The 13,464-nt window shown below is 42.9% G+C and overlaps 1 protein-coding gene across 4 annotated transcripts in view; it reads left to right on the top strand.

Moving 5' to 3' along the window:
- The window catches only part of chaf1a (chromatin assembly factor 1, subunit A (p150)), a 65,698-nt gene that overhangs the window by 40,577 nt on the left and 11,657 nt on the right, over positions 1–13,464 (top strand). For all 4 annotated transcript variants that reach the window (XM_080212971.1, XM_080212970.1, XM_080212969.1 and 1 more), the window contains exons 7-8: positions 4,928–5,008; positions 12,290–12,519. In XM_080212971.1, coding sequence (XP_080069097.1) covers positions 4,928–5,008; positions 12,290–12,519 — 311 coding nt within the window. The remainder of the gene's footprint in view (positions 1–4,927; positions 5,009–12,289; positions 12,520–13,464) is intronic.

Here is a 13,464-nt window from a genome sequence, read left to right as displayed (position 1 = left end):
ATTTTCCAGGCTATTAGTGACAGGCTGGGAAATGAAGTCTGGTATTATGGCATGGGATTGCATCTAGTAGCAGCTAAACATCTTCCTGTCACCAGCTATTTAAGGGGAAGGTGTCAGTTGTATGTCCTGATGAGAGTCCAGTTGAGCCGTTAAATTGGGTTCCAGAGAGTGTTGGGTGCCTCTTGGCTGGTGGTAATAGCTTTCTCTGCAGCAATCAGATCACCATCTGTGTCCCCAATTCACTAGGACCAACTAACTGGTGCTAGCATCCACAGACTGCACTTGCCCATCTTCAGGGGTGGGCAACCTCAATTCTCCCTCATCTTCCAGGTGCTGCCTCAGAAACGGCCTCCAGTAGCAGCAGCCCTGCTGAACTGTTTGCTCCCTGATTGGATAAGCTTCCCTGGGTCATGGAATACCCTTCTTAATGGAACAGAAACTGTGGAGGCAATTAGTTGGCACCATTGGAAAAATATATTGTCCCACTGCCTGCAAAATGGGTACAACCCCCACTATCGGCCTAGGCAGCAGGACGCCTCCAACAAAATCTAGTCAGAGTTAAAATTTCAAGTCAATGTTCTTTTATTAGAAGTAGCAAAGGTTGTAATGTAACAGATGTTTAATAAGATACAATGGCAATCTTTTATCCTTTGATAAAGTTCCACATGGTAGGCTGCTCTGGAAAGTTAGATCACATGGAACCCAAGGTGAGCTGGAAAATTGGATACATGAATGGCTTGATGGTAGGAAGCGAAGGGATAAAAGTAGAAGGATGTTTGTTGGACTGGAGGCCTGTGACTAGTGGTATGCCTCAGGGCTCAGTGCAGGGTCCCATTGCTGGTTGTTATCTATATCAATGACTTGGATGAGAATGTACAGTACAGAAGAGGCCTTTTGGTCCAATGAGTTGCACTACACCAAATTTACATAAACCTGACTTTCCAGCACTTGTCTCATATCCTTGAACATTCTGACATTACAAGTGCTCTTCCTTATACTTTCTGACGGTTGTGGTGTTTCCTGCATTTACTGCCCTCCCAGGCAGTTCATTCCAGTCTCCCACCACCCTTTGGGTGAAAAAAAACTTCGCAAATCTCTTCTAAACCTCCTGCCCCTTTCCTTAAAATTATGACTTCGTTACTGATCCTTCAACAAAGGAGGGGGAGCAGCTGCTTCTTATCCACCTTGTCCATAGTCCTCATAATCTTTTAAATTTCAATAATGTCCTCCTCAGCCTTCTCATAGGAATCATAGCCTACAGTGCAGAAAGAGGCCATTCGGCCCATCGAGTCTGCGCCAATCAGAATCCCACCCAGGCTCTACTCCCATATCCTTAGATGTTTTACCCGCTAATCCTTATAACCTATGCATCTCAGGACACCAAGGGACAATTTTAACATGGCCAATCCACCTAACCTGCACATTTTTGGACTGGGGGAGGAGACCGCAGCACCTGAAGGAAACCCACACAGACATGAGGACAATGTGTGAACTCCACACAGACAGTGACCCGTGCCGGGATTCGAACCCAGGTCCTGGAGTTGTGAAGCAGCAGTGCTAACCACTGTGCTGCCCCTGCTCTCTGCTGGAAAGAAAAAAATCCAAACCTATCCAGCATATCTTCATAGCTCAAATGTTGCATCCCAGGCAACATCCTGGTAAATCTCCTCTGCACCTCTAGTGCAATCACATCCTTCCTATAGTGGGACAGAAATTTGCAGATGACTGAGTTGGCCGAGTAATGGAGACTGTTGAGGATAGTTATAATCTCCAAAACTATATTGATGGGTTGCTGAAGTGGGCGGTCAAGTGGCAGATGGATTTTAACACAGAAAAATGTGAGGTAATGCCTTTGGGGAGGCCAAACAGATAATAAATGGGATTATACATTTATAAAGAGTAAGAGGATGTCGAGGGAGAGGGTTGGCCACTCAAGGACAAGGGAGAGAATCTATGCATGGAACCAGAGGAAATGGATGAGGTATTTAATGAGTACTTTGTGTCAATATTCACCAAAGAGAAGGACTTGATGGATGAGTGTGGAAAGGATGTGTGGATTGTTTGAATCATATTGAGATCAAAAAGGAGGAGGTATTGGGGTTTTTGAGAAACATTAAGGTAGACAAGTCCCCAGACCTGATGGGATATACCCCAGAATACTGAGAGGCAAGGGAGGAAATTGCTGGGGCCTTGAGAGAAATTTTTGTATCCTCCCTGGCTACAGGGGAGGTCCCAGAAGATTGGAGAATAGCCAATGTTGTTCCTCCCTTTGTTTAAGAAGGGTAGTAAGAATAATCCAGGTAACTACAGGTCAGTGAGCCTTACATCAGTGGTAGGGGAATTATTGGAGAGGATTCTTCGATGCATAATTTATTCCCACTTAGAAATAAGTGGACGTATTAGTGAGAGGCAACATTGATTTGTGAAGGGGAGGTCACGTGTTATGAACTTGATCGAGTTCTTCAAGGAAGTACAAGGATGATTGAAGGTAGGGCAGTGGATGTTGTCTGCATGGATTTCAGCAAGACCTTTGACAAGGTCCCTCATGGCAGACTGGTGCTGAAGGTGAAGTCACGTGGGATCAGAGGTGAGCTGGCAGAATGGATACAGAACTGGCTCAGTCAAAGAAGACAAGTAGCAGTGGAAGAGTGCGTTTTTGAATGGAGTGACAAGTGGTGTTCCTCAGGGATCAGTGCTAGGACCTTTGCTGTTTGTAATATATATAAACGATTTAGAGGAAAATGTAATTGGTTTGATTATTAAATTTGCAGAAGATACAAAGTTTGGATTTACAGATGATGAGGATGATCAGAGGATACAGCTGGATATAGATCAGTTGGAGATTTGGGCAGAGAGATGGCAGATGGAGTTTAATTTGAACAGATGTGAGGAATGCCTAATACAGATAGGAAATATACAGTAAATGGCAGAACCCTGAAGAGTATTGATAGAGGGATCTGGGTGTACAGGTACACAGGTCACTGAAAGTGGCAATGCATTTGGAGAAGGTAGTCAAGAAGACATATGGCATGCCTACTATCATCGGCCAGGGCATTGAGTTTAAAAATTGGCAAGTCATATTGCAGCTTTATTCCAAGTGCAGCCTAACTAAGGTTCTATAGAGTGTTCAATTCTGGTCGCCACACTACCGGAAGGATGTGGAAGCTTTTGAGAGGGTACAGGATGTTGCCTGGTGTGGAGGACATTAGCTATGAGGAGAGATTGGAGAAACTTGGTTTGTTCTCACTGGAACTACAGAGGTTGGGGGGCGGCCTGATAGAAGTCTACCATATTGTGAGAGGTATGGACAGAATGGATAGTCTGAAGTTTTTTCCCAATGGAAGAGTCAATTACTAGGGGGCACAGGTTTAAGGTGTGAGGGACAAGGTTTAAAGGAGATGTAAGAGGAAGATTTTTTTGTACAGAACGTAGTGGGTGTCGAACTCGTTGCCAGGTGAGGTCGTGGAAGCAGATATGGTAGTGGCTTTTAAGGGCATATTGACAAATACATGAATAGAATGGGAATAAAGGGATATGGTCCCTGGAAGGGCAAGGGGTTTTAGTTAAGTTGGACAGCATGGTCAGTGCAGGTTTGGAGAATCAAAGGGCCTGTTCCTGTGCTGTAATTTTCTTTGTTCTTTATACCAAAATGTGTAGAAGGCAGTAGTTCAAGTAAAGAAGGCATATGGAATGTTCTCCTTTATTGGCAGATCTATAGCATAGAAGGTTGGAATTGTATAAAACGCTGATGAAGCCACAACAGGACCCAATTGCTCTGGAGAGAGTGCAGAGGAGATTTACAAGAAAGTTGCCAGGATTCATTGCTCAAGTTGAAGGTGGAGGCAGAAACCCTAAACTCTTTTAAAAAAAGTACCTGGTACTGCACCTTAAATGTCGTAAGCTCCAACTCTGTAGGCCGGGTGCAGGAAGGTGGGATTAGAAAGTGTGTCCCCTCAGGCTAGCCTGGGCCGAATGACTTATTTCTGTTCTGTAAATTTTCTATGGTTGGTCAATAAGCTCACAGATGATACGGACATTGGTGGAGTGGTAAATAGTGAAGAGGAAAGACTTAGATTACAGGAAGATTTCGATGGACTGATCAGTGGCAAATGGAATTCAGTTCAGATAATTGTGAGGTGATGCACGTGGGCAGGACAAACAAAGCAAGGGGAATACATAATGAACAGCAGGACCCCAGAAAGCACTAAGAATCAGAGGGATTTTGATGTGCGTGGACCAGTAAGGTAGCAAAATAGGTGGATGAAGTGGTTTAGGCATATGTTATACTTTTGTTAGCTGAGGAGTAGAGTTTAAGAACAGGGAGATTATGCTGGAACTATATAAAACATTGGTTAGGCCACAACTAGGATATTGTTTGCAGTTCTGAAATCCAGGGGGTGATGGGATACTCTCTCTGCCTGAAGGATTGATGGAGGCAGAGACCCCTATAGCATTTGGGAAATGCTTGGATGTGCGCTTCAGTTGCCAAGGCATTAGAGGCTGTGGACCAAGTGCAGGGAAATGGGATTAGAATAGTTGGGTGGTTTGTCTTTGACTGGGATCGAAGGGTCTTTTTCTGTGCTGTGGATCTTTGACTCTGTCTGGCACGCAGTTAGTTTAACTATTTATCATATCTAGCTCAGACACACCCAGTGCCAATGGCCCTCTGTCTCCTCTGCTAAAACTGTCTCTGGATGAACCTGATATGCATAGATAAGCTCATGATACTTGTTTTTGCACATGCTGCCATAAGTAACTACTCAGATGTGCTCTAGAAATACTTGATCATTGTATTTTCTGCCCCATTTTACAAATTATGTAAAATTGGTCCTTGTGTGGTAGCTTTTACTGTGTGTTCTAATGTTACCACATGTAGCATAACTATATTGTCCATGATTGAAGTATACCATGTTAAATGTGATTACAGCGTTTGAAGGCAGAAAAAGTGAAAGAGATTTCGGAAATAACCAGATTCTTCCAAAAACCAAAGGCTCCGCAAGCCCCTAAGGTAAGATTCTTTTTCCCAACTTGAAGATGTTTGCATCTTTAAGCCTTGCCAGTACAAACTAAATTAAAACCTGTTCTACGTAAGGTGCATTCACCAATATCTCTCCTCTAGTGGCTAATATATTAAAACATTATGTAGTCATATGAGGAAAATATTGACCAGAGGCTTGAATTTTTTTTGTCTTCTGTTCTGTCTTTATTTTCCTATCCTGACTGAGTAAGCAGATAATTAATACATAATCAATACAGTTGGATTTTGCTGTGAAATCTGAACTGCACGAAAAAGACTGTCTTATTATAATTGGAACTGTGGGAGGGGGAGCAGTGGTTTGGGGCCCTGTACAACAGCAAAGGTACCAGCAGAAATTACAACAACTGCTGCAGCATCTCCCTGCTGAGCATTGTGGGAACAAGGATAGATGGGGGGGACATTGATTTTGACAACGGGAAGGCATGTGTAGACACCAGTGACCTCTGGAGACTGACTGGAGGGTATAGCAAGAATCAAGCAGAAATGGAAAGCTCAGCTTGTTGAGAATTCTTCTCCTGAACATAAGAACATAAGAAATAGGAGCAGGAGTAGGCCATCTAGCCCTTCGAGCCTGCCCCGCCATTCAATAAGATCATGGCTGATCTGAAGTGGCTCAGTTCCACTTTCCCACTTTCTCCCCATAACCCTTAATTCCCTTGCCTACCAAAAACCTATCTACCCTTGTCTTAAATAAATTTAGTGAGGTAGCCTCTACCGCTTCAACGGGCAGAGAATTCCAGAGATTCACCACCCTTTGAGTGAAGAAGTTCCTCCTCAACTCCGTTCTAAACTGCGCCCCCCCTCCTCCCCCCTCCCTATCTTGAGGCTGTGCCCTCTAGTCCTGCTGTCCTTTGAGCGAGAAGAATCTCTCTACCTCTACCCTATCCATCCCCTTCATTATCTTATACGTCTCTATAAGATCCCCCCTCATCCTTCTAAACTCCGAGTACAAACCCAGTCTATTCAGTCTCTCTTCATAGTCCAACCCGCTCATCTCTAGTATCAGCCTAGTGAACCTCCTCTGCACTCCTTCCAAGGCCAAAATATCCTTGCACAAGTGCGGCGACCAAAACTGCACACAGTACTCCAGCTGCGGCCTCACCAGTGCCCTGTACAGTTGCAGCAAGACCTCCCTGCTTTTATATTCTATCCCCCTCGCTATAAAGGCCAGCATCCCATTCGCCTTCCTGATCACCTGCAGACTGGGTTTTTGTGGCTCATGCACAAGGACCCCCAGGTCCCTTTGCACAGTAGCATGCTGCAGCTTTTCGCCCTTTTAAATGGTAATCCCTCCTCCTGTTATTCCTGCCAAAGTGGATAAGCTCGCACTTGCTAACATTGTACTCCGTCTGCCAGGTCCTTGCGCACTCGCTCAGCCTATCTAGATCCCTCTGCAGACTTTCCACACCTTCCGCACAATTTGCTTTTCCACTTATCTTTGTGTCATCAGCAAATTTCGACACCCTACACTCAGCCCCCTACTCCAGATCATCTATATAAATGGTAAATAGCTGAGGCCCCAGCACCGATCCCTGCGGCACTCCACTAGTCACCAACCGCCAATCAGAATAGCACCCATTGATACCAACTCTCTGCCTCCTATTAGACAGCCAATCCTTTATCCACGCTAACACCTTACCCCCAACTCCATGCCCCCTAACCTTCTGAAGCAACCTTTTGTGCGGCACCTTATCAAACACCTTCTGAAAATCGAGAAACACCACATCCACCGGTTCCCCTCTGTCTACAGCACTAGTCACATCCTCATAGAATTCCAAGAAATTTGTCAGACACGACTTCCCCTTGACGAATCCGTGCTGCGTCTGTTCTATCAAACAATTCTTCTCAAGGTGCCTTGCTATTTCTTCTTTGATGACAGATTCAAGCATTTTTCCCACAACAGATGTTAAACTAACTGCCCTATAATTCTCCTGCAGATAATGTGGCAGAGACTGCCAAGCCAAGTGCATAGTCCAAGTCATTGTTTCACGGCTGGAAAGCTGTTCAGGGGGGCTTTGAGTGCTTCTGTTCTTCTTGTTACATAATGTAGGAAATAGAAGCAAGTGTAGGCCATTGGGGTCAATGGGTGCTATTCGGATTGGCAGATGGTGACTAGTGGAGTGCCCCAGGGGTCGGTGCTGGGGCCTCAGCTATTTACCATTTATATAGATGATCTGGAGGAGGGAACCGAGTGTATGGTGTCGAAATTTGCTGATGACACCAAGATTGGTGGAATGGCAAATTGTGCGGAGAGTGTGGAGAGTCTGCAGAAGGATCTAGATAGGCTGGGCGAATGGGCCAGGAACTGGCAAATGGAATTTAATGTTGGCAAGTGCGAGGTGGTCCACTTTGGTAGGAATAATGGTAGGAAGGATTATTACTTACGTGGAGAAAAACTGCAGCAGGCGGCGGTGCAGAGGGACCTCGGGGTCCTTGTGCATGAGTCGCAAAAACCCAGCTTGCAGGTGGTCAGGAAGGCGAATGGGATGCTGGCCTTCATCGCGAGGGGGATTGAATATAAAAGTAGGGAGGTCTTGCTGCGGCTGTATAGGGCATTGGTGAGGCCGCAGCTGGAGTACTGTGTGCAGTTTTGGGCGCCGTACTTACGCAAGGATATTTTAGCCTTGGAGGGAGTGCAGAGGAGGTTTACTAGGCTGATACCGGAGTTGAGGGGGTTGAGCTATGAGGAGAGGCTGAATAAACTAGGCTTGTACTCGTTAGAGTTTAGAAGAATGAGGGGAGATCTCATTGAGACGTATAAGATGATGAATGGGATGGATAGGATAGAGGTGGAGAGACTCTTCCCGCTCAGAAAGGATAGTAGGACTAGGGGGCACAGCCTCAAGATAAAGGGGGGGGGGACCCGGTTTAGAACGGAGTTGAGGAGGAACTTCTTCACTCAAAGGGTGGTGAATCTCTGGAATTCTCTGCCCGTTGAAGTGGTGGAGGCTACCTCGCTAAATATTTTTAAGACGCGGGTTGATGGGTTTTTGATAAGAGAGGGGATTAAGGGTTATGGGGAGAGGGCGGGAATGTGGAACTGAGCCACGACAGATCAGCCATGATCTTATTGAATGGCGGGGCAGGCTCGAAGGGCTAGATGGCCTACTCCTCCTATTTCTTATGTTCTTATTTGACCTTTGAATCTACTCTCTCATTATGATTATGGCTGATCATCCAATTCAATACCCTGATTTCAATCTCACCCTTGATCTCTTTAGCCCCAAGAGCTATATCTAATTCCTTCTTGAAATCACTCAACGTTTTGGCCTCAACAGCTTTCTGTGGTATTCCACAGATTTGCTACTCTTAGGTGAAGAAATAGAGGTCATAGAGTTAGAGATTTACAGCATGGAAACAGGCCCTTCAGCCCAACTTGTCCAAGCTGCTCTTTTTTTTTTAAAGACTCCTAAACTAATCCCAATTGCCCGCATTTGGCCCATATCCCTCTATACTCATCGTACCCATGTAACTATCTAAATACATTTTAAAAGATGAGATTGTACCTGCCTCTATTACTACCTCTGGCAGCTTGTTCCAGGCACTCATCACCCTCTCTGTGAAAGAATTGCCCCTCTGGAGACTTTAGTATCTGTCCCCTCTCGCCTTAAACAAATGCCCTCTAGTTTTAGACTCCTCTACCTTTTGGGAAAAGATATTGACTATCTACCTTATCTTTGCCCCTCGTTATTTTATAGACCTCTAAGGTCACTCCTCAGCCTCCCGTGCTCCAGAGAAAAAAGTCCCAGTCTATTCAGCCTCTCCTTTTAACTCAATCCATTGAGTCCCGGTAGCATCCCAGTAAATCTTTTCTGCACTCTTTCTAGTTTATTAATATCCTTTGTATAATAGGGTGACCAGAATTGCACACAGTATCCCAAGTGTGGCCTTAACAATGTCTTGTACAACTTCAAGACGTCCCAACTGCTGTATTCAATGTTCTGACTGATGAAGCCAAGCATGCCGGATTCCGCCTTCACCACTCTGTCCACTTGTGACACCACTTTCAAGGAGCTATGAACCTGTATCCCTAGATCCCTTTGTTCTATAATTCTCCCCAGTGCCCTACCATTAACTGAGTAAGTCCTGCCTTGGTCCAGTCTACCAAAATGCATCACCTCACATTTGTCTAAATTAAACTCCATCTGCCATTTGTCAGCCCACTGGTCCAATTGATCAAGATCCCATTGCAATTGGAGATAACTTTCTTCACTGTCCACTATGCCACCAATCTTGGTGTCATCTGCAAACTTACTAACCATGCCCCCTATATTCTCATCCAATTCATTAATATAAATGACAAAGTGGGCCCAGCACTGATCCCTGAGGCACACTGCTGGTCACAGGCCTCCAGTTTGAAAAACAATTCTCTACAACCACCCTCTGGCTTCTGTTAAGAAGCCAATTTTGTATCCATTTAGACCTCGGTCCTAAAAGGTTTAGTCCTTATTCTCAAACTATGATCCCTAGTTCTGGATGCCCCCACCATCAGGAACATTTTTTCTGAATCTACCCTGTCTGATCCTGTTAGAATTTTATAAGTTTCTGTGAGACACCCCCCCGCCCCCCCTCACTCTTATATAATCCTAATATAATCCTAACTAACCTAGTCTCTCCTCAAGACAGACCTGCCATCCCAGGAATCAGCCTGATAAACCTTTTGCTGCATTCTCCTTTATAGCAAGAACATCTTTCCCCAGATAAGGGCGTCAAAAGTGCACATACTACTCCAGGTGTGGCTTCACCAGTGTCCTATACAATTGCAGTAAAACATCTCAATTCCTATAAGCAAATCGTCTCAACATACCATTTGCCCTCGTTGCTACTTGCTGTGCCTGCGTGCTTATTTTGTGACTAAAGCACAAGGACACCAAGGTCTCACTGAGTACCCCCCCCATTCAAGTAATAATCCTACTTTTGCTGCCAAAGCTGAGAACTTCACATTTATCCATTTTATGTTACATTGCTGTTTATCTAACTGTAGGAAGATGCACAAGGTTGGTTTTACAATCTAGTTGTATCTTCCTGTGAGGAAATGTGTCTTGCCTTGCATTCTAATTTTGGAAGTAGAGGATGCCAGAATAAAATTTGAAAAGCCTGAGCAACATTATGGTTGACAAGAACGTAAGTTCCATTTGTTGTCTTGCTGTGACCCCAAATCCTAAAGCTCAAACAATACAGACTATATTTTAAATATTGATTTCTTCTGGTCAAGATGGGAAGTGCTAGAAACAGAAGAAAGAGTAACTGGAGGGATGATTTTTTTTTGTGAAGGCCTTCTTGAATAATTGTTTTATCTGTGGTGTGTCAAATGCATGTATGATACTTGTGTAGATAATATAAATATGAAATGTCACTTTAATTCCACGAAAAGGGAAAACTAGTTCAAATTAGTAAATGCTGCTTATAACTGGTAGTATTTGTTCACACAGTGAGCATCATATGAAGTTGGAAGCAAGTAGTAGAGGTGCAGATTATGAAATTAGTTACTGATGGTTAAATTGAAAGTCTTCCTGGGTGGATGAGTCAAATGTGCTTCCTTATCTATAATTGTACGAAATGGTTAACATGGCTTACGAATATGCATTGGATTGTCTCCCAGCTTGCAGATTATCCTTATTGCCTGTAATCAATGCTTGACATTCAAACTTAATCATAAGATATCAGTCAACAGAAAATTGAAATTTATCTGGCTATAAACGCACCTGCTTTTATTAAATCATTTGAGGTTTAAGATTTCAGTGCTTAAGGTTTATTTATAAGACCTTTACTGATGCCCTCTTGCCCAACTTCAACCAATCCAGGGATTTTCCTCAGTACCAATTTGCATAATTTTTAAATCCAATGTATAAAACATAATGGTCATAAATATAAAACAGCCAATAAATCCAATAGTGAATTGAGGAAAAATTTCTTCTGTGTAGTTGGAATGTGGAACTTGATTAGTTAAGACTAATAGCATGGCTGTATTAAAGAAAAGCTAAATTTAATAGCTTTAATAGTTGGACAAAGAGGAGTGAGATACAATATTACCCTTCGTGTTTCTTTGTTTACAGCCTATTGTTGCTTTGTGTGATATATTTTGGATCACAGTGTAGAGCCAGCGTTGAGAGAAGGCTTCTTTGAAGCTTAAAGCATTGTATTTACCAATTGGGCAAAATGAGTCTGTACTTAAATTTTACGAAATCGTTTTTTAAAAACAGAACTAAAGCATAATTCCAAATGAGATTGAGTTCATTTTCTACCTTCGTCTGATTGATTTGAACCGCTGACCTCTGATGATGTTCCGAGCTCCACTTTGCTCGGCATTACTATAGGGATTGCATTCAATGGTGGTTTACTATTCCATTGCCTAAATGATTGACTAGTTTGATTAGCGTCATTATCTGCTGCTCCACCTGGCAGGTTCTGGTCTGCCAATATGATCTTCAGTCCTGCACGTATGGGGTTGCTGGCACAGGGCCTGGAAAAGATACTCTGTCAGAGAGTTGGTGCAGATTCACTGTGCTGAATAGAGTCTTATGCACTGCATAGGGATTCTATGATTGGAACATGCTGATAATTTCCATATTGCTTCCTGTGGCTGCTGCATTTTCCACATTATTGACGAAGCTGCTTAGATTTCTTCTTGCCCTGCAGTTGTTCCTCAGCTATCCCTTTCTTCTGCCTCCAGGTCGTTGCTGCTCTCAACCCCACTATCTGTACTGTTTTTGTCTTCCGAATCATTGACCAATCCGTAACCTGTGCTTCCACATTTTAGCTCTCCGTCCACTGGATGTTAGCAGCTCCACAAAAAGCTCCTTGGGCCTACTCACTTCTGACATTAGATATATGTTGGAAGCTACTCAAATTTCACCCAGTGTAGTCTACAAGTGTATTTCATCCTACCACAAGAGTTTAATCTTTGAGATGTTTTTCCATTTTTTGCCTTGTTTGCCTGCTACATTTTTCACCTTATCCTCCACCCTGCCTGTCTAGCCCAGAATTTCCTTTGCCTACACTTTTATGCCAGTTTTGATCTGAGCCATTTAATTGTTTCCTTTTTGCTTTTGCTCTCTCCCTATCCATTGATTTAGACTTTAATCATCATTTTGATATCTTTGGTGAGCTGCTGTATCTCCCTTAATACATTTAAGTGCATCATAGTCATCAAATGCACCAACAAAAATAGCATACAGCTGAAAAATTACTGAATTTTTTTTGTGTACATTGCATGCTACATATCTAACCAAAAGTTCATCTGTTCCTCAGACTCTAGCTGGATCCTGTGGGAAGTTTGCTCCTTTTGAAATCAAAGAACACATGGTCCTTGCTCCAACAAGTCGGATATGCTTGGAACAAGAAGTTCTTGAGCAATTAGATGAGTTGCTGGAAAATCAGAGCTTTAACTCAAATTACATTAAAGAGTTGCACAACCAGAAGCCAAGAACATCAGGTCCTACAAGTCCCAGAATAAGCATCACCGAAGACAGTTCATGCAGGTAAAGCTGTGGTTCTCTTCTAAGCCTGAACACTGAAAACCCTCGTTCTAATCACCTAGTCTTTCCTCCTTAAGTAGTTTTTTTTGTTAAAATGTCATATAGGAGTAGAGCATTTTGCGCTTGAGCATGTTTTGCCATTCAGAACAATCATGTCCGAGCCTTAACTTAACTCCATTTACCCACACTTGCTTTCTGTTGTTTAATGCCCTTGCAAAATAACCAAAAATTATCAGTCTTGGTCTTAAATTTTGTTTGATCAGGCATCCACAGTTCTTTGGGAAATGTGTTCCAGGTTTGAAGTACAATGTGGGGATAAGTGCTTTTTAATTTTGCTTGAGGAAATTATTTTTCTTCCTCCCTACCCTATTGAATCTATTGTTTGTACCCTAATTTCATTATTCCTCAATAGTCAGTGACAGTGAATTTCGCCCACCCTGTTTGTTCGTTCCACCACCTTTTCAGTTTCTCTCTATCTTGTACTCAAAATTTTTCGTGTGTCTATTTTAAAATCTGAAAATTTGGACACTGCTACTTCTAACCCTAATCCTCCGATGCCAAACAGAATCTTCTATTTCCTTTCTATCCAGGTTTTTAAAATCAATTTGCTGCCCTTTAACTTCACCAGTACTTTGGCAAAAAATGTTTCTGAACACTCATATATCCAACATATCAGTTCTTCTAAGAACTCTTCAGATGTCTTGCCCTGAAATAAGTTCTCAAATTCAACTTTGTTTTTATTGATATCTTCACTCAAAATCATCCAAAAACTGTTGCTTGACTGAGATGTCTGAATGTGAAGCTGAAGGATATTCAAATAGATTTTAATTGCATGAGACTTAAATATGTGAATTGACTTCTAACAGATGCTTCACAGTACTATTTGTAAGGCAATTCTGAAATGACGATAAATGTCAGGAATTGCTTGCCCTTGTAATCTCTCTGCTC

This window comes from Carcharhinus amblyrhynchos, chromosome 26 (assembly GCF_965287045.1).
Source record: "Carcharhinus amblyrhynchos chromosome 26, sCarAmb.v2.hapA, whole genome shotgun sequence".
Taxonomy (NCBI): domain Eukaryota; kingdom Metazoa; phylum Chordata; class Chondrichthyes; order Carcharhiniformes; family Carcharhinidae; genus Carcharhinus; species Carcharhinus amblyrhynchos.
Note: the sequence above shows the minus strand (reverse complement) of the source record. Positions and strands in the feature narration are given on the sequence as shown.